This window comes from Rhynchophorus ferrugineus, unplaced genomic scaffold (genome assembly GCF_030347505.1).
Source record: "Rhynchophorus ferrugineus isolate W39M unplaced genomic scaffold, kcgeb_rfMv2 rfM9, whole genome shotgun sequence".
NCBI lineage: Eukaryota > Metazoa > Arthropoda > Insecta > Coleoptera > Curculionidae > Rhynchophorus > Rhynchophorus ferrugineus.
In genome coordinates, this window is record NW_027472588.1 from 14,950,881 (window position 1) to 14,973,703 (window position 22,823).

Below are 22,823 nucleotides of genomic sequence, written 5' to 3' on the forward strand. Positions count from 1 at the left end.
TGTATTATAGCAGTTACTCATAATTATTTTAGCGAACAAAATTTTCTGTCACCAAAGTTAAGATGTGTTACTAATCTTCAATTTCTTAATCATTACGAAATATATCACTTAGTCATCATATTATATGGTGATTCAGTTTCAGTGACACTTTTATTATATTTTATATTTGATAGATATTAGTTAAAACTAAATATATACTTTTTAAGATCAAATATTATTTAAGTTTGATCACTGACAATCCATTAATTTATACCACACCATAATATTTTTTTTATTTACAGATACAAGGGCAAATATATCACAGAGCAGGTTCACTGTTACCAGTGTCAGATAGCGACAACAAATTCCTGCAAATTTATTTTATGGGCAATTCACCACAAGAAATTGATCTGCGTTGTGCACATAACAATTTAGTAAAGAGGTCTATTGTAGAACAATTATAAACTTTATTTCATCAACACAATCAATTGATTATATTGTTTAAAACTGCCCTGGATCTGATGCCATCCGATAATCACAAAATTGTAATCAGAGCTGATAAAACACCTGCAGGTCAACATACAAGACGTTTTAATGCACCAACTATTGATGAAGTTGCTATCGTTATAGTTGGAGAAAATTTGGAATCCCGTGATATTGTTTTACATCGTCGGAATGATCAATTACAACGTATAAAGGAAACACACCGCTCATATGATGCACTGCAATATCCCATTATATTTTGGCAAGGTGAAGATGGCTACGATTTATCAATAAAAATGATAAATCCCATTATAGGTAACTAAAATATTAGTTTAGCTATGGCGATAATATCTCAGTTACTATATTATGTATTTGAATGTTATTAAAACAAAATCTGTTTACAGGTTCTGAAACCAACAAAAAAGTCAGTTCAATGAACTATTATTCATACCGCATAATGATTCGGGAAAATGAAGATAATCACATATTGAAATGTCGGCGATTATATCACAAATATGTTGTTGACATGTATGTTAAAATTGAAACGGAGAGATTAACATTCATCAGGTTGAATCAAACCAAACTCCGATCTGAAGAGTATATTCACCTTCGAGATGCGATTAATACTGATGGAAATGCACAGAATGTCGGTCGGATGACTATTCTTCCAGCAACATACATCGGAAGCCCTCGGCATATGCACGAATATGCTCAAGATGCCATGTCGTATGTTCGTCATTATGGTACAGCAGATTTGTTCATCACATTTACATGCAATCCGCAATGGATAGAAATTAAGCAGGAGTTATTCCCTGGGCAATCACCCATTGATCGTCATGATATTACAGCCAGAGTCTTTAGACAAAAGTTGAAATCTTTAATGAATTTCATCGTAAAACATAATGTGTTTGGTGAGACACGCTGCTGGATGTATTCTGTGGAGTGGCAGAAACGAGGATTGCCACATGCACACATTTTGATTTGGTTGGTTGAAAAGATAAGGCCAAATGAAGTTGATGCAGTGATATCAGCTGAAATCCCTAATGTACAAGTAGATCCTGGATTGCATGAGGTAGTTATCAAAAACATGATACATGGTCCCTGTGGAACTCTTAATCAAAATTCACCGTGTATGATGGATGGTAAATGTTCAAAACGATATCCACGGACATTAATATCGGAAACAATTACTGGTAATGACGGTTATCCATTGTATCGTCGCAGATCGACAGCAGACAATGGAAAATCAACAATTGTCAAATTAAATCAACAAGATATTGAAATAGATAATCGTTGGATTGTTCCATATTCACCCATTTTATCAAAGACATTCAAAGCACACATCAACGTTGAATCTTGCCATTCAGTGAAATCGATTAAATACATTTGCAAATATGTAACCAAAGGGAGTGATGTGGCTGTGATTGGAATTGGTGCAGAGAATTCTAATGATGAAGTTACCCAATACCAAATGGGCCGCTATGTCAGTAGTAATGAAGCAGTTTGGCGAATATTTTCTTTTCCTATTCATGAGAGACACCCTTCTGTTGTTCACTTAGCTGTGCATTTAGAAAATGGACAAAGAGTGTATTTTACAGCACAGAACGCAGTACAAAGAGCTGCTCAGCCACCATCTACTACATTAACCAGTTTTTTTGAGACATGCCAAAACGATGATTTCGCACAAACATTGCTATATTCTGAAATGCCAAAATATTATACCTGGAATCAATCCTCAAGGAGATTTATACGACGGAAACAAGGAAAACCAGTTCCAGGATATACAGATGTATATTCCACCGATGCGATTGGCCGGATTTATTCAGTACATCCAAGCAATGATGAATGTTTTTATTTACGACTGCTATTAGTCAATGTACGTGGCCCAACATCATTCCAACAGTTACGAACTGTTGATGGTGAATTGTGTGGATCCTACAGAGAAGCCTGTCAACGTTTGCAATTGCTTGAAAATGACGCTCATTGGGATCAAACTCTCAATGATGCTGTAATATCATCACACGCTCATCAAATACGAACATTTTTTTCTATAATCATATCTACATGCTTCCCATCAAACCCAATTGATTTGTGGATGAAGTACAAAGATTATATGCGTGATGATATTTTGTATCAAATACGGAATAGAATGGGAAATCCAAATATACAAATCAGTGAAGAAATTTACAATGAAGCATTGATTTCAATTGAGGACATGTGCTTGATAATGTCAAACAAACTATTAATTCAATTAGGCCTGACCGCGCCCAATCGTCCAATGCATGACGCTTTTAACCAAGAGTTGCATCGAGAAAGACTGTATGATCTCAACGCCTTGAAAGAATTAATTCAAACAAATCTTCCACTGTTAAATGAACAACAGAAGTATGTATTTGAAACTCTTATGAAAGTAACAAATGATGAAACTGGAGGGATTTACTTCTTAGATGCACCTGGTGGTACAGGAAAAACTTTTTTGATTTCATTAATATTAGCAACAATTCGCTCACAAAATAAAATTGCACTTGCACTCGCTTCGTCGGGAATCGCAGCAACTTTGCTTGAAGGTGGTCGAACAGCCCATTCAGCACTAAAATTGCCATTAAATATGCAAAGCAATGAAACTCCAACCTGCAACGTTTCGAAGAACTCTGTAATGGCAAAGGTTTTGCAGCAATGTAAATTGATTGTTTGGGATGAATGCACGATGGCAGATAAAAAATCTTTGGAGGCTTTAGACAGAACCTTAAAGATCTACGTAGCAATAATAACCGATTTGGTGGTACAATGATTTTATTAGCAGGAGATTTTCGTCAAACATTGCCAGTGATTCCACGATCAACGCCAGCTGATGAACTCAATGCATGTCTAAAGTCCTCCAATTTGTGGAAACATGTCAAAGTACTTCATTTAAGCAAGAATATGCATGTCGAGTTGCAAAATGACCAATCTGGAAACATATTCTCTAAACAACTCATTGACATTGGTAATGGCAAATTTCCTATAGACATGTTGACTGGCTGCATTAACTTTCCTCAAAGTTTTTGTCAGTTAACTCGATCAAAAGATGAACTTATTCAGAAGGTGTTTCCAGATGTTTCTCAAAATTACAGAAACCATGATTGGTTGAGCGAACGAGCTATACTGGCTGCAAAAAACATAGATGTAAATGAATTAAATTTCAAAATTCAAGAACAAATTACAGGCGAATTGAGGATATATAAATCAGTTGATTCGGCTACTAATCAAGATGATGTAGTCAACTATCCACCGGAATTTTTAAACTCGCTGGATTTGCCAGGATTGCCACCTCACAATCTTCAATTAAAGGTTGGATCGGTGGTTATAATGTTGCGAAATATCAACCAACCGCGTCTTTGCAACGGTACACGGTTAGCGATAAAAAAATTACTAAACAATGTGATAGAAGCAACTATACTCAAAGGAAAGTATAAAGGAGAAGATGTTCTCATACCGCGCATCCCAATGATTCCGACTGACGTGCCATTTGAGTTTAAACGACTACAGTTTCCAGTGCGGCTTGCTTTTGCTATGACTATAAACAAGTCCCAGGGGCAATCATTAAGTGTTTGTGGTATTAATCTAGAAAACCCATGTTTCTCACATGGTCAATTGTATGTTGCCTGTTCCCGTGTTGGAAAACCATCAGATTTGTTTATCTATGCGCCAGGTAATCAAACAAAAAACATCGTATACCACAAAGCACTACAATGATAATAATAATAATAATTATGATTCACATGATTAACAATAAAGCGATTACTTACTTTTCAATCCTTATATATGTTTTATTTAATTATTTTTTATTCACAACGCCCTATCACCAGGGTGATGGTTCTGTTCAGGAGAATTTTTTAAAATACGTAGGCACAAAAACTGCCACATTACAAATCTTTTTGACAGGACGAAGTCTGTCGGGTCAGCTAGTTTCTTATAAATTTGTCAGTTGAACTAGATGCAACTCTAAGTAAGCACCTAAAGAATGCTACAGTATTTAAAGAGACCTCCAAATAAATGCAGAACGATCTGTTAAAGTGTATGCTTGAAGTTTACCAAGAACAAATAATTGAGGAATTTAATAATTCTTCATTTATGGCGATGGCATGACAAACGAAGTAACTGATGTTGCTGCAAGATCTCAACTAGTAGTAATTTTAAAATATTTTGGCGATGGTGAACCAATTGAGCGTTTTTAGGACTACATAATTTCTGAAAAATGTGATACAGAGACACTTATATAATAATAATTGTAAGCGTTATCGATCTTTTAATTCAAATTTCAACAAACTGATGGCACAAAGCTATGATGCAGCAGCGGTAATGTACGAACAACATGCAGGCGTTCAAGTATTAATTAATATATTATTAATAGTACATATTAATTTTTAAAAAAGTATCCTTTTGTTCACTATGTACACTGTTAGGCGCACCAATTAAATTTCATTCTGTCTATAGCTGCTTCCACAAATAAGCAAGTACGTGTCATTTTGGCAATCTACAAGATATTCCTGGCTTTTTTAATAATTCACCTCAATAAGTAGGAACGTTGAAAAAAATAGTGACTAACCTGTTGCTAGCCTCTATTCGCCGTATGTTAAATGATCTCATCTTCAATTTTCGGCTAACTCTTGTCCATCGTGTGACGCTCCATGTATATATCATGTTTAACCAATTTCAGCAAAATAATCGAACCTCCCGAAATAAAATACGCTGTCGATAATTTTAATGCAATATTATTCATGTTTGAAATAATATTGATAATATCTTTAGTAAAGCATTAGAAAATAAACGCAACCGTACAGGCAACTGAAAATTTGATCACCGAATTTCTGCTTTAGAGGTGTATGATGTTATAATAAATTGTGCAAAAGATCGATTGCATTTTAAAAATCATCTGGTACTTTTCTTTTCATAATATTTTGGAGAGTATTGCGGTAAATTTCCTGAGTATAAAGTCACTTCCGAATGTTGTGTCTATACTGCACTTGATAAATAACAATTACGAACTCAACTGTTAGTTATATATTCAAGAAATAATTACAGAACATTGAATAGTGCACTACCTCTTATAAGCAAACAATCTAGAAGACACGTTGAAAGATAATTATTAGAAATAATAGAACAACTCTCAAAACAACAGAGACAGAAAGTTGTTTCTCGACACTAAAGCGCATCAAAACTTAGAAAACGTTTCTTAGAAATTCAATATTTTTATGCTACCTATAGAAAAAAAGTTTATCTCCGAAATACACAATTCTAAGGGCAAAGCGATAACCAAGTAGAAAATAATGTAGGATGGACTTAGTTTATAAAATATAAGTAAGTCTTTTATGGAAAAATTGCAGAAACCCTTAAGATTTTGATCAAGATCCGCCACCGTGCAATACAATTAAATAAGATTATTAAGAATTAAACACACCTTAAAGTTGGCTATTAAAGCCATATCTAAGATGATTTCTATAGATGCGTAAAAGAATATTAATATGTGTTCTCATCGCGCCGTAAAATAATTTTTCTATACCAGAGGTTGTAAATAATTTATTACCGCGCATTCACCATATAGTTTACATATTTCTTGAAACTTGTTACTTAATTACGTAACTGTATAAGATGTTTTATAAATTTATACGTTTATTCATGAAACTTATAAAACAAAAGAAAAAACTTTATATTTAAATGTAATACGGTTTATTATATGATTAAATATCTCACAAATTTTAAATATATTTAAAAAATGATTACAAGCTGCCAGTACCTTTAAATAAATATGTAGTAGTATGCGTAAAGCATTCGTAAAAATATAAAAAGCGAGCAAATGGCACATATACTTTAAAAAAGTTTACTGATATAAAAATATATAATATAAAATATTGGCACATCAATCTCTTAATTCTTGCAAACTAATAGTAATTTAATTAAAGTTAATATAAAAAGACTTATTCTATTTTGACCGTGGTGCTGGCAGAAATGTTTTGTATCTGTTTACTGGTGAAACTGGCAACAATTTTCCTCTCCCCGGTTTTCCTAGCTGTGAAAGTTTCCTCAAGCACAACATCTTCGTTTGGATCTATGTCGCGGTAATCGACGATTTTGGGTTTCTGTAATCCGGGTCCCTCCAGAGTGAAGACACAGTTGGTAAGGGGTAGGTTAAGAGGATTTTTAAACCTAGAAAGAAAGTATTCATTAATTTTCGTTGAGATTCGCAGGCGAAACACGGAAATTTGAAAAATATATTTACCTGAAGCTGGCGACACATTGCTCCCCAACTACCAGATCACCAGAAATTTGGACCGTCATCTTTGGTAATATCATTGTGAAATCATCCTCCTCGCTCCAGATTTGTTTGGTTTCTTCTACACTAGCCACTGCATAAATTTTAATCATACAATGATCCACCAATTTATCGATATACTCTTCTGGGGTGACATAAATTCTCAATGTTTCTTTTTGATAGCCAGCAATCTGAAATCAAAAATGATTTTCATATGAGAAATAAGTTAACAATACGGAGATGATATGATCATTTAAGAAATGTTCAGGATGTAAAGGTTTGCTAAGTGATATCATCAACTAATTATTGTTAAATCGCCGGTAGCATTATAAACAAATATTACTAATAATGCTTTTAATGACCAGTGTCTGTATGACAAATTAAATTATTTCATTCCATAACGAGCTGCGGCACAAGGTCTTCTAACAATCCATTATTTCATCATTAAATGATATATATTTTTTAAAATATTATCTTTATATTTGTGCAGTGAAACACTATATTTTAATTTTTTTGGTTCATCATATATTGGTGATTCATTCTTTTTTAAACTATCATTACAGAATTTCAACAATAATGTTTATTAAATCATTGATGAGCAATAAATTCAATAATAAAATAGGAAAGTACATTTTCAATTGAAATTCGATTCGAAAAAGATTTTTATAGTATTATAATTATTACCATTATTATTACCAATCAATAGGGTTGGAAAAAATACTATCAGTACTTCCTAGTAGATGGTTTTAAAATGTATCTAGTAATATTTATTAATTCAAACTATATCTGATAGCACGTTTTAATGGTATACAGAACATTCTAGATATAAATCAGTAGTGTCATTCGTTTATTCTGTATGGCGTTATTGTGCTTTGAAAACAAAGATTCCGGAAGGTAATTTTTCTTTTTTCTTTTTTCATTATTTCAGAAAATAAAAATTTAGCGAAGCGTTTCGTGGAAAGAAAATGATTTGAGCAGTTCATAATCACTAGGCCTAACCATGCATTCGACCCTTTGTAGACGATCACTAATGAGACTGAAGTAAGTGATTATAAAAAACGACTAAGAATGGATAAAAAATAAAGGGTTCATTAGGTCTTCCATCACAATAGCGCTATACCGGATTATTACTACCCGGCAAAATTTGAAAAAGATTGGCTGGAAATTTTTGATACATCTACCATGTAGACCAAAGTTTACCCGTATTTCTATTTGCTTCATTCTCTAGAAAATCTCTTAATGGTATAAAGCTCGTTCAAAAGAATCTTGTAAATATAGTTTGGTTCACTATAGAGCTCAGAATTATTAGATCTTCTACAGTAACGTAACAATAATTATATAATACAAGAAAAGTGACAAAATCTTATATATTGAAAAGAAAAATATACTGTTCATTCGTGTTTCAAATTTATACGGATTAAATTACCTTTAAATAATTAAAAACATTTAAAAGCCCGAAAGATATTTCTCCCCAACTCATTATAATACACCAAGCAAATATAATACCATATAACTATACATTGTATATAGTAACAAGAATACATATTCAAAATATGAAAAGTATTAGATAATCTTGGTAACACTAGTAATACTTTAAAAATTACCTTGATCGTTCCCTGGGACTTTTTAATATCACTACCAGCTGCACCAGTATAGTACACCGAACCGGAACTCAATACTGCACTGATTGTTCTCTCTTCTGATGAATTGTTTTGGATTTCCACCACAACCTCGAAGCTTTTACCAAGAGGAACTGTGTCGATGTCGATTAAATCAAATGCAACATCTCCTTCACCTTGAGAAGGAATTTCGTAGAATTCTTGAGCTTTCGGTACGCCTCTGACGGCGTTGTAGACAGCTAAACGCTCAGCAGGAGTATTTTCAGGGTTTTTGTAGAAATAGGTGACATCCCATAAGTCACTATCGCCTTTTTCGTCAGTTATGTCCACTCTTTTGGTCAGTATTTTTCTTCCAACGCTAGAGATTATTTATTATTAATCATAAATTTAGTGAACACAACGAAATAAATGGACTTACTGGTATTTATTGATGGATGTTCGTGTGAAACCCCAGTCAGATTCCTCGTCCTCCTTGAAATGGACAATGTCAGCGTTGACTTCAGAAAAAACAAATGGCGTATCGTAAAGATAACCAACTTCACCTGCAAAAGACGTAATATTAATTTATGCTACTATCTTATTGCTACTTGATCAATGATATTTTTATTTTATCTTGAACATCTGCTAATTTATTCGCAAACAATGACTTGAATCACCGTTTACTAAACAGAAAGCAAACTTTTTCCTTATGATTTATTTATGATATAACATGAAAATATATTCTTTTGTTTCAAAAATGCAGATTAATTCGAGATGCCCAATTGAATAAATCTCGTTAACTAATTCAAGCAAGGATAATTATTAATCTATTGTATACAGATTTCTTGTAAATCATCAAATGATTATCGAGATTGTGTCATGATCGTCACCGTTTATTTTAACAAAATAAAATATTTAATAATTGGTATAAATGGTTTTTAATACTATGGAAATTTGTTATATTAAAGAACACATCGACCGAAAATGTTTGAAACTACTCTGTAGATTAGTTTTAGTAAAATAAGTAATATGTATATCGATCTTCAGATATTTAATTTTTTATTGTCGAAAGAACGATATTGGTTTGGGAATTCAATCCTCGGTCGATTCTCGCACTTTTTCAGATTTTCGAAACTATGACAGTCAAATCATATTGCATCGATTTAATTAAAGTTATCAGAATACACAATGCTTGGCTGTGTGCTTGGCATTGGAAGACACATGCAAAGGAACGACTTTGCTATTGCTTTTGTAGTCTTTTTTAAACAATACTTTTACTTTTACTAAACAAAACAATACTCATTTAGCTTGATCAATTGACATCAATAGAACAACACCTGAATTAATAGTTTCATTCCACACACCTTGCTAAACACTCCATATACACAGCAAGACTTTTTGGCCAAGATTATTCCGCTTCAGTATCAATATGGGAACTAACTAATAACATTTTACACCTAAGATTATCACAGTATATTCCCTTTTAGTCGCAAGCCACAACAATTTTTGCTTGGAATTCGTACTGTAGGAATTTTCGCTTATATATGCCTAAAATCATTTAACTCATCAAAGTTATCTGAAAGTCCTTTGATATATTAAGCTCAGATTTGGTTATGTAAGTCTTGTCATTCATCGTCTTCACTATTATTTAGTCCCTTAGGATGTTATTTGCCTTTAATATTAATATCGCATCTTTTAGGTCAATGAAACCAAAAATGATACTTAGAATATGATAGAGCAATATTATCATAAGTTTCAAGAAGTGTTTTATGGGCTTAGGCAGCAGATTTCTTCAGATATCAAACAACAAACGTCATGAATGTATATGCGTTTGAGCATTCCATGTTTATCATTTGTATACACTGAATAACTTAATAATAGTAAACGAAAGACTACTACTTTATGTAGAGAAATGTCAAAACTGACGAATTTAACAGTTGGGCTACGTTGTTTAACAAATATTTACATTGATACGAATTTTCACCAGTAGATATAGCCGATCAAAATACATGCAAACAGCTAATAGTTAATATCCCAGTTTTAAAATAGATCAAACTAATGCAAAAAGACGTAAATAATTATGTGTCTCCATTTTTTATGTATTGAAAAATATTTTTGAAAAATTATTATGCAGAAAAAATTGGAAATTTATTTTATTGAGGGAACATACCTTTCTGTACAGCAGCTACTGATGCCGGACCACACCTATAAATTTGGTCGCTAGTTTCTTGTGGAGTAGCATCGATAATTTGCCAACCGCCGTAACCAGGTGGCAAGTCTGGCCGAGCTAACCAAACGTCATTCCATACGTGAAAGTTCCAGCAAGAATCCTTGCAATCTATTTCATCACTCTCCTCAATTTTATTGCCAAATATATCGAAGAATCTGTAATAATTTAATAATAAGTATCTTAAATAAATGTAATTAATACCAAACGTACTTATCAACAGTCATCGACCTATTTGTGTCATGGGCAGAAACATAATTGGTGGTTGATCTACATGGAATGCCTAAGGTCCTGCAAATAGTTACAGTCGCACCCGAGAATACCCAACATTGTCCATATTTCACTGGATTGCCACCAGATTGAAGAAACTGTTCCATTATTGCGTGGGAACCAGTCCAAGCGAATGGCGAGGTTCCATCTTCATAGTTACCATCCCAACGTCCTTCCAACAATCCATCATCATCTACAGAATTAACCTAGAAATAAAAGTAATAAAAATAGTGTAAAGCTAAATGTGGAAAATAACCGCTATCAGAATTATTATTCAACTTTCTGGTTAACTTTCTATTATTATTTAAAAGACAACATTTTTGTCTAGCCACTAGTGAAAAAAAAACATTGAAAACAATACAAAAATAATTCATAACAAACACCATACTATCGTATTAGATTGCCTTCTCCATGACATTTAACTGAGCGATATTTAAGTTATATTTGCAGTCAAATTAAACTTTTAACATGGATTCCACAAACGAACAAATAAAAGTCTATTATTTCAATTAAATACGTGATTTTTATTATAATTTATTGTCTAAAAGTCTCCAGTATCTGTTGTTTAATGCAAATCTGTCTATTTTACATATAATTCTTCGGGCACCGCTTTCTGATCCTATACAAATATAAACAGAAAATTATGTTCTAACATCATTTTTATTGCGTATTTTTGAGATCTCGCCAATTTAACAGACACGTGGAGATTTAAACCCGAATTATTTAATAATTAATATGAAATAAATTATCATTTGTCTGCAGAATATTTTACCTTTAAATATTTAATTATTCAGCCATCAAAATTACGTGACAAAATCAATATTCTAGTATTGTATTATGAAACGTAGGTATTTAAAACTTATTGTGACATAATTAGACTACCTTCAATCAACAAAATATTCAATATCAGAGTTAATCAGAGAAAATCATCTAATTTTCATTCATAAATATTAATATTGATGAATGTAGATGTAGTGAATCAGTAATGTAATCATAAACATTATCGCTATTCATTAAGTACATTGAACCATCATAAAGATCTATGTAATACTAAATAACCTATTCATTTCACACTAAAGATTGCTGATATTGACGTAATTAACTAACAAATAATAGATAAAATTCCTCTCGTAAAATGTTACTTTTTTATTGTGAGTTCAAGGTTCTACCATAATACTATGTCGGAATTTTAATTAATAAAAAAAATACGATAGCCCAAAACGTAAAATATAGGAGTGCTTTATAATACTGTTTTAATGTTTGCCGTAGAGCTTTAATATGGTCCTTTTAGAAATATTATTGAACACAATTTTTATAAACTTGATTTAAATGATGAATAAACTACAGTACTTACAATTGCTGATAAAGCCCTCACGATTAAAATAGGATTGCCTCTATCTGCATGGGCAAGGCCCGACTTTTCCAATAACAGCATAGCTGATGGCAAGACAATGTCATCAAACTGTCCAAAGACCCAATGTTTTCCCATAGGATTTTTGAAGGTGCCACACCATATTTTTCCCACTTCATTCAGAACGTACTCCTTTCGCTCTTCTTCCTCCTCCATATAGACGCCATCCTCCGGGCACCATGGATTGAAAATCAAATACAAATCGTCCGGCACCTATTGATAAAGATCACAATATTAAATTTGTTTGAATTCAGTCAGCAACCATAATAATTACCTCGTAATCGAATCGATTTCGTTTTTGTCCAGCAATGTTGGTTTGAAGAGAGCATTTCCAAATACCTATTGGTGCTAGGGCTGAGATTCTAACTTGTACCGTTATAATTTCGTCATTAACACGGTTTAAACAAATGGACCAACGGTTGGGGTCTTCGGATAAACGTTTGTTTTTAGGATTTATGGGCAAAATCACTCTGGTTCCTTTAATGATATTAGGCTTTGGACCTACGAAGTAATAGAAGTGTTTTTAAATTTTATTTTTCGTTAAAATGACATTAAGATTTACAGTTAACTTCCAAGATGCTTTATTAGGATTATAGACCAAACCAAACCAAACACCATCATAATTTTAAAAAAAGATGTTAATAAGAAACTCCAAATTGTAATGAAGTGTTATAACAATTAATAGTGGTAAAATTAATTTGTTATGATTGATGTTGTAATTCCACAATAAACAAGTACGACTATTTAAAAGAGAAAAAATGTTTGCATCTTAACTAAAAATTATGATTATGAAACAAAATGTCATTATTAATTGCTACTGCGTATCGCATATACTAACGATTTATCTAAACAGTAAACAAATAAACAAGTATGTAGATTTTAAAATTAATTTTTAGAAATATATAATTAATTCAAAACAGGACTTCATAATCTTTCTCATAAAAATTGTTAAATATAGTTTTACAGTGTTAGTTTAGTAAGGAAAAAGGAAAAATAAATTTAAAAAATTTTCATTTAAAGTATCAATAACATTAACATTTGTTATCATACAGACGTTATATCAGCAAGAAAAATTGACAAGACCAGAATTATGAGCAACTCAATAATCATAAATATTAACATCACCAAAAAATTGAATTCTTGCCAAAGAATAACTTAAATATTTCATATAGATAATAAATTAATAGTAGATATTTTTTACTGTTTTTCTTTTACGTAAAACTTAAAAGCTTAACAGTTTAATTTAAGAATAGAGGTTGAAGAAAGCAAGTGTTGTCTAAAAGATCCAACTGGTAACCACGCCTGTTTAAAAAATTATATTTAACCTTCAATTATTGTCACAAATTTCTCAATCTCCTATTATCATCTGAAATAAATTTAGTTCCCTATACTTTAATTATAATTTTGTGCAATTTAAAAACAATCAAGGCTGTAAAAATTAACAATAATGATAGAGTTCTCATAAATCAAATTAGCCATATAAAAAGAACACTGTTTATAAAACTATGTTATCTTTGATCGTCTTACCATCTAAGAAAACGAGTGGATGTTGCCAATTGAGACGCAAAACATAACGTTTTGTTTTTCTTCGTTACCCACTACATTACAAAATACTTAGTATAATCATAAACGACTTCTGTCTCATGTACTTTTCTTTTTCTTTAACATTGAACAACTGAATTTATGCAAAATAATCATACGGATTTTTATGTTTTTGGCTGGCTTAGAGTTTTATGTTTGTTGATCATACATAATATTATTTTCTTCACGTTTCTATATACTTTTAAATTTTTATGGTGACAGTTATACCTTGAAATAAATTTAAATTTATGTTAGTCGGTTAACAGTTTTTACGTATTCACTACATAATATTTTTAAAAAAACTCCCAAGGCAATCTGTCTGTAAATTTGCGAATATACTACTTTGATTTCTATCTGAAAATGGTTTCATATTTCTGAAATTCTTGTAATCTCGAAGTCTAGTGAAAAAAATGAAGGATTATCTTCTGTTTTTGCACCAACGCCGCATTAACAGATCAATTGAAAAGTCCCCGGCCTACCAGAGTAAAACACATATTTTTGGCAAAATTATCATACATAATTCAACATAATTCCAATGAAGGGTGATGCACTGATTATAGCGACCTCCAACTTTTCTATACCATTTTTTGTAGTACGATTTGTCCTTTGCTTTGAAATAGGCCTCAGTTTCAGCGATCACCTCTTCACTGATCAAAAAATTCTTCCCAGCGAGCATTCTTTTATGATCTGAGAACAGGAAATAGTCGCTGGGTGCTAGATCTGGAGAATACGGTGGAAATGGGATGGATGGATTTGTGCCATCGTTTTCATTGACTTGTGACACGGTGTATTGTTTTGGTGAAGAGCACTTTCTTTTTCTACAAATGCGGCCGTTTTTCTGCGATTTCGTCTTTCAAACGGTCCAATAACGCTAATAGCCGCTGTTGATGGTCCTTCCTTTTTCAGGGTAGTCAATGAAAATTATTCCGTGCGCATCCCAAAATACAGGCGCCATAACCTTGCCAGCCGACTGTTCATTTTGCCGACATTGTCACATATCGACGCAAAACCTCTGGTTTATTACGCTTGATCATCTTCAAACACTGCTCTGAATCATCAACTCGTCGTTGTTTTTGGTCAAAAGTGAGCACGCGCGATACCCACTTTGCAAAGAGCTTTATCGTACCCAAATATTCGTGAATAATATGATGTACACGTTCAGTTGATATCTTTAGAGTGTCAATTACTTCATTCAATTACAATCTATGGTCATTCAAAATCATTTTGTGGCTTTTTTAATGTTTTCGTCGGTAACAAACTCTTTTGAGCATCCACTGCGTTCACCGTCTTCGGTGCTCGTTTCACCACGTCTAAACTTAGCATACCAATCATTGATAGTTGATTTTCCTGGGTTAGTGTCCGGAAACTCGGCATCAAGCCGCGAAATCAACACGCGAAATTCCTTTTTGTCCATTTTTTTCACAATAACAAGAGTTGCTTCACTCAAAATGCTGTAATTCACAAACTAATGATCCGACAGCTGTCAAATTTATACACGCATCTTTTGAGGGGTAGGGCTAACTAAAAAAACATAGGGATTTAATTCTTGCAGCGCCATCTATGTGTCAGACCGGGGACTGTTCAAATTACCAGTTACACCAGCTCAATTTGGCTGCCCTGTGGCTATATGGACTTAAATATTTGTTTATAGAGATGTGTTGACAAGATAGAATTTTTTCCAAAGCAGCAATTAGCTCTCCAGTTTTGTATTTTTTTATTTAATCTAAATCAAATAAATTCAGATAAAAGTAAAAATAGAGAGATTTATTTCAAGTTCCTATTAAAAAATGAAATGTTATCAACATAAAGTTTCTATCTAACAAACAAAAACAAACCGCAGGTCTAGCCTTTTAACCACAGCCAAAAACTAAACCAAGATAAATCAGATAATTGAACTCGGATGATGATTTACAACATTACCAAGAATCCCGCCAATAATTGACGAAAGTTTTTGTCGGTCTAACGCTATCATTAATATGAATCTTATAGGACACAGTATCGAAAAAAATAAAACATATAAATTCAAGGCAACAGGCGCCGATTTTTTTCCAAAGATAATTAGTTGTGTCGGCACGTCTATCAACAAAAACAGAACGATCTAACTGGTTTGGGACATTTTAAATACAAAAAGTTGTAATACCAGATGTTGAAATTATTATTTAATTGGTTTGTTAAGTTTTTGTCTGTATGTTTGCTATTATGCGAATTATATTACAAAATATGTGAACAAAATCTCCATCGAAAAAAGCTTCCAAATAATTTTACTGCAGTTTATTTAAAGGCCGAATTTTTTAGTTTGCCTTTTAGGAACTTAGAACTATTTCAAAAGACATCACGCTTGATTACGAACATAAGTAGGATGATTGTTTCTCGTCTAATATACACACACTTTGTGCTCTATCAAATGTCACTGTATGTTCTTAAACCACAATTTACGAGCAACTTTACTTTATATGTTAATTTGAAGAAAATGTAGCAGAATGATAGATTGGCGTGTGACATATATGGTGAAATATGCTGCATGTAATAACGTATATTCTTCACAAAAATACACTTAAAACTTCTTGTTAACTAACTCCTTTTAATCTTTAAGTTGCGAGCCAGAAATATTATTTTTTATAACACTTCACCAAAGTTATGCTTGGAGGATCAACTAGACTTGCAATTTATACATTTAAATTAAACGAAATATTTAAATATCATTGACTAATAATTCATTATTTATAAATAATGAATAATTATTAACATAAATGCTAATATAATTCAATTTTACAAATATGAGACATAACACAACCTTAAACATATAAAATTACAAATTTAAGTTAGAAAATACAAGACTGAAAGTTATTAAATAGAAATCAGTTGAGTGCCTTGATAAATGTGTCATTTTATACATAAATATTGGCAATTAGCGATTAGAAAGTTCATCAAATGCACTAAAAGACAGGCTGCACCTATGTTCAACATATTTACACAGAATACCCGATGTGGTCTACTTTTAATAAAAGGTGATTAATTAAATAAAAATATATCATTAAATTAAGCTTAGCGAAAACTTCAAGGCAATTTAAATTTAAAAAATCAAACATAATGTTGTGTAAAAACATTAATTTTTTTAACGATAAATATGACAGAAGTGGAAAACGTGTTTTATGCTTAGTAAAAAATACAATCACTACAATCAAAAATAATACTGAAATAAGCTAACATTAGAAAGGTTACAATTATATTAATCCATATAATATTTCTGTTTGGTTTCAATATATCATATACAATTCTTAATAGATGACGAGAATTCAGTCAATGCAGAATCTCGAAGTTATTGTATGTTATGTTTAAATTATTCAATAATTTATAAACTTACCGATGGCAAAACGAACTCTAACCACATCTCTCGTTGGAATATACTCGCGATTGAATCGTATGGCGAAGAAGAATGTGGCACCTCTTCTTAACACTGGAAATGGCACCTCACCATCCAAGAGATCGTACATATCAGTATGGTGCTCCACTGCATTTTCTTTACAATAAAATTCAGTACCAATGGGTTGTATGGGTTCCATGGTTCTTTAATTTCTGTAATAGTAATGTAAACGTTATTATGTTATATCTACTGTAAACTATATATCTATTTTTATTTCAAAATATTATATCTGAAATTTAAATAAACACGCAAAAATAACGTTCAGATAGCACATATATTCTCTTTAAAAAAATTTCCTCTTTACCAAAGTGGTTTTCCGTGGACTAGACCTACGGTCATCGGCATTAAGTCTACCGATTGGCCAGTGACCAACTTACAGACCATCCCAGAAGGCATCCGGTCTTACCCAGCCTGGTTACTGGCGTGACTGGGGCGGTTATTCCTTATCGGATTTTACACTTTTTTACAATTACAGTCACAAACATAAATTACATCCATGCCTCAGCAGGATTCGAATCCTGTTGCCTTGACCACTGCGCCAACGAAGCCGGCACAGATAATTTTTAGTTTGCAACATTGAAGTATAATTATTTGAATTACAGCAATTTCTCTTGAAAGTTAATCTTTATTAGATGATTGAACTATATTGCTCTAAGAAATTTTACTATTTCTACAAAAAAGAGAATTGTACTGAATAAAAAATAAATTAATTTCTAACAAGTAACAATTTTAACACAAGTTACTCTGAAAGAATTGCTATTTTCAGACTCTAACATAATGCTATACATTTTTAGAAATGTTGACAGACAAATTAAATTGATTCTCGTCTTATTTTATATTATATATTAACCGGCTTGTCATTATATGATTTTAATACAGACTTTAACAATTACTATAATCAAATATAATTAATTAAACGAGTATATAATAATAAAATAGCATGAAAACTCAATAAAACATAAATTATTACTTTATAATTTATAGTTATATTGTTAAACAATTCACGCACCATCAGTCACCACCCAGGCACAGTCATCTGATTACCACTTTATTGAAATTATCCTTGTACTATAGATTGATAATATAAACAAATGTATATAACTTTTATTCATTTTCTATTTTTTTACAACCACTACAGAAATGATATCATGTCTATTGGTGGACTTGAATACGGCTCGCTGCAACTATTGAGTTGAGTTGCCAAAAATCTAATGTTTTTATCATACGTTATATATACATAGCTATTAATAAAATTCTCAAAAATTTTGATTGTCGAATTATTTTAAAGCAATTAAAATGACTCAAAATCTTATTTTCCGTCCACAAAATATCACTGACGGGCTAGAAAACATGTTTACAGTATATTATGTATGGATTTATTACCTGTAAGGCAGTTTTATTTACAGTAAGCTGTAAAGTATTAGATTACAAATTAATATAGTGACTTTATCTTTCCAAATATCAAGAATATCGATATTTCAAAAAATATCGATATATCGAGTTGGACATTTAAAAAAATATATCGATATATTGCAGAATAAAAAATGTCTTCTTTTTAACCATTTTAACCATATCGTTACTTCTTTGCAACTTTTTTATTTTTCCTATATTTCTTCTATAGCGGAGTTAAAGTTTTTCGTATTTAATTTTAAAGATAGAGGGAGAAATTTAAAATTAAAGATTCAATATACTATTTTTAAAAATCTATCGATATTTGTATATTTTTATCGGCCAAATAAATGTCTGCCCAAAATATCATTATTTTTATCAAAAAATATCGCTACAACTACTATTTCGTATCTGTCAAAAAATTGTGTAATGAATCGATCCAAGAGAGGGCCTATTTTTGCAAAAAAACATCGCTTCCCAGTCATTATGTACCTATCAAATTCATGATTGTCGCATAAGAACCATCTTTAATTTGTAGTCGCTATCCGATGTAAAAAACTATAATTTTCTTACTTTTGAATTAACTACTTGCAATTAAATAAATTCCCTTACAAATATAATCCCTACTTTCACAAGAGTGAAACACACAGAATGTTATTTTAAATTAATATCAATATCTCTATCAGTGAATAAATTCATCACCGATGATGATACTTATTTTGATCCCAAATCCCAAAATATAAAAGCTATCTTATACGTAAGTAACTATTTGGAGCTATTGACTTATTTTCGAATAAAATTTAAATAAGATCTGTAACCATTACGACTTAATATTCTTAAATAAAAACGAGAAAAAAGGTTAATATATATCATAATCTTTTAATCTATATAATCATGACATTTATTCATGGAAGAGTATCAAACGCATTAATAAAATTAGCAATAAAAAATGTCAAGCGATTTAATAAACACAAAAGGTTATACGTCAAACACACTAATGATTATGATAATGGTTTGTTATATATTTAAAAACATTGATTTTGTCATCAAACAAGTCGTAATGTATTACATAAGTTTATCACTAAATAAAAAATTAACGTAAAATCAGTGAGGCATGTGGTATTTTAATAATTTTTAAGCATTAAATTTTAATAAAACCTCAAATATGTAATAACAAGCCATGATAAACACATTTATTTATACTTTAATTGAAGTCTGACGCTGAATACCGAGCACTATGGGAAAGCCATGTGTTCAGTATCACTCAGTACTAAACGCAACAACGTGGTATGTTAAAGATCTGATATAATATTGTTTATTATGTAGTGGAATTAAGTGATTAGTATAATTAATAAAAACTTGCTTATCCTAATGAAATTTGGATTAAAATTAGAATATTAACGTGCTAATTTAATAAATACTGTTTGGGTCAAATAGAACAGCACCGATAACTTTGTAAATACTGCTGTAAAATTATTTTATATATTAAGCGATATGCGAAAATAAACACGCGCACTTAGAAAATTATGTTTTTAAAATATCGGATATGCATTGTGTTATAGATCATAAAATTAAATGTTTTGTTTCAAGGTAAAAAACATTGCACCCACCTTTTGTTCATAGAATCTGTATTCCGACAAACCCAACAAACATATGTTATTAATAATTTATTTGTAAATAACCTATAAAATATATGATAGATATAATCTAGTTTGTTAAATAAAAACATTTAGTTATCCAAGTAGTCATCTAGTTATCTACATAATTAATAATAAATTTCCTAAAACAGATAAAATAGTAAAAAAATTAAGCTTTACTATATTTATGTTTTTAGTAAAAAGATACAAAATACGATAATAGATATTAATTTTCTCTACATACATAAATGTAAAAGTAAACCCGTCAATTTTGAGTAATATTCCTTATTATTGACCACGTTATATTATTAAACAATAGCTGTTATTTACTTTGTTGTCAGATAAAGCGTTGGTTTTTAATAAATATGTTGTAAAAGTTATAAAATTGATATTTGGTAAAGAATTAATACATGCTATTCAAAATGTGTTACAAATTATATCGTTATAAATACGGAGAATATCTTTATATTTCGCGATAGAACTAATGTAGTAATGAAATCTGATAACTGATGAAACTATAACGTTAATAACAAACCTATTGTCATTAAAATAATTATAATTTATCTCCTAAACATTAGTGTGAAGTATATACTAATCAGTTCCATAGTTTCTATAGTTTACTACTTTTTCGTATCTTTCAAGAAAAATTGCCCATTAAAAGACTCAAAGTAACACAATGACAACGATAACGAGGTAACAATTAAATTCGTCGTAACCACTATTTACATGCGCTATATGGATTTTTAAATTATTTAAAAAAATTATTATTTGTAGTAATATCACCAATAATCGAACAAGGGCACAGCTTGTGACCGAGTATGGCATTTGGGATTAATCTATAAAATGAGCAAACTGCTACTGCAGAACTATTCTTAACTGCTCGGGGCATATCTTTTCGAAAGAACATTTTGAGCATCGCATTCTCAACACTCAAACCTATTTAGACTGTAGTTCTCTAGTGTAGTGTTGTTATTACGGCACAGTTATTATGGCAAAAGATATATCTCTGCATAAGGCTATAGAAAAAGTAGAAGTGGAAGTTAATAAGATCTACAAATACTGGAAAAGACAGCTTAATAACTCTAATTCTGCCCATGTTAATTTTGCGTTGCGGCAAAATGTCAAATACCTAACTAAATCACATGACGGATGCCCGATTCCTCCAGCAGAATCGGCTAAATACCTCGGGACCCATCTCGATTGTAGGTCAAAGCAGAACAGACCCAAAATTAAGCCATTGTACTGATTAGTGGAAAGATGTTGTCAACTTGACCTAGAATCAATTGAAGTTCTACAACTAATTACCAATCCTTAACGCTCCATAACCAAGAAAGAGCTGCACGATGATCTCAAATGGATTTATGAAGTGATCCAAGATTTCGTCTTAAAATTTGAAATAAGTTTACCAAATCATAGCAACATGAAAGTAATTCAGTTACTGAACAACACGCAAGAAATCAAAACATTAAAGCGAATCGAACGACACCAAATTGTATGCTGTATAAGTGTACCCTTAACTTTAACTTATGTAGCTTAGTTTTATTTTAACAACAAAACAGTAGTAATAAATTAATGTATGAATTAAGATTGTACTAAGCATATTAGTAGGATGTAATTAATCAAAAAACCGTAATAATTAATTTTAATAAATGTGTAATGAATTAGAATAATTAATTATTTGTCAATATCTTAATAGATAACTTGTAAACAAGACCGTATTGATGACTTACCGTAATTTAACACGACCAAACAAACTAATGTCACTGTTACGAACAGTCACACAAAAATAAACAACTCGAGCTGAGGTACAATCGTTTTTATAGCAGAGCCAAGTAAATCCACTGACTATAGATACGTGATGCTGGCGCTTCGGTGGTCCCCGCACTACCACTTTTCGGCGTAACACTAAACATTTTAACCGTAATAGCGGAAGAGTTGAGGTTTTTCGTATAGTGGGAGTTCGGAATAACCCGTCGCAATGAAATCTCGTTTTGCGTAATCCTCGAAAAATCGCACTGATTTTTTTGATACCTTGGCCCGATTTCCGCTAAATTATAGGAATTGACGCGACAATTTTTTGGACTTTTTTTAAATGAGGATTTACCGTACTTAGAGAAGGAATGTATGGAACAATTCCCAAATATATACAATTAGTGTAAAGTCATTCATCTAATTAAAGAGTTCCAGTTAATTTGTTGTTTAGTTTCTTTATTTATTTATGACTCAAAATTAGAAAAATATATTGACTAGCCACGTTTGTTAAATGATGTTTTATTTTTTTCTAGTCTTTGAAATGTTTTAACTTTGTAGTCTTCATTATTAATTTTCAAAATACTAATATTTTTTTATAACATCTTTATTAAATACGCTTATAATCTTAATTTACAATTAATTTATTACTACTTTTCCTATGTACTTGTATTAATTAACAAGAAAGACCAGTGCGAGAAAATACATCAGTATTCCTCAATTATAAAATTATAATTATTTATTAATTATTAACTTATAGCTATAGTTTACACTAAATGTATA

General features: G+C 31.2%; 2 protein-coding genes across 2 annotated transcripts; one reads left to right on the top strand and one right to left on the bottom strand.

The window, feature by feature from the left end:
* The first annotated feature begins 283 nt into the window (after window positions 1-283).
* Window positions 284-4,369, top strand: LOC143202078 (uncharacterized). The gene is made up of 2 exons (XM_076413351.1): window positions 284-777; window positions 867-4,369. The coding sequence occupies exons 1-2, from the start codon at window positions 501-503 to the stop codon at window positions 3,251-3,253; spliced, it is 2,664 nt and encodes an 887-aa protein (XP_076269466.1). The 5' UTR covers window positions 284-500; the 3' UTR covers window positions 3,254-4,369.
* Window positions 4,370-6,154: 1,785 nt separating this feature from the next.
* On the bottom strand, window positions 6,155-22,196 carry LOC143202079 (hemocyte protein-glutamine gamma-glutamyltransferase). Its single transcript, XM_076413352.1, has 10 exons — window positions 22,022-22,196; window positions 17,206-17,417; window positions 12,535-12,761; window positions 12,204-12,473; window positions 10,793-11,055; window positions 10,523-10,737; window positions 8,792-8,915; window positions 8,359-8,731; window positions 6,722-6,945; window positions 6,155-6,648 (listed from the first exon to the last, which is right to left on the bottom strand). The coding sequence occupies exons 2-10, from the start codon at window positions 17,402-17,404 to the stop codon at window positions 6,420-6,422; spliced, it is 2,124 nt and encodes a 707-aa protein (XP_076269467.1). The 5' UTR covers window positions 17,405-17,417; window positions 22,022-22,196; the 3' UTR covers window positions 6,155-6,419.
* Between the last annotated feature and the right edge of the window lie 627 nt (window positions 22,197-22,823).

Coding starts and splice junctions, on each gene's coding strand:
- LOC143202078 (XM_076413351.1), top strand. CDS start 501: ATGCCATCCGATAATCACAAAATTGTAATCAGAGCTGATAAAACACCT. Junction 778..866: donor AATGATAAATCCCATTATAG/GTAACTAAAATA, acceptor ATCTGTTTACAG/GTTCTGAAACCAACAAAAAA.
- LOC143202079 (XM_076413352.1), bottom strand. CDS start 17,404: ATGGAACCCATACAACCCATTGGTACTGAATTTTATTGTAAAGAAAAT. Junction 6,946..8,358: donor AGTCCCAGGGAACGATCAAG/GTAATTTTTAAA, acceptor TTTTGATTTCAG/ATTGCTGGCTATCAAAAAGA. Junction 6,649..6,721: donor CAATGTGTCGCCAGCTTCAG/GTAAATATATTT, acceptor CTTTCTTTCTAG/GTTTAAAAATCCTCTTAACC.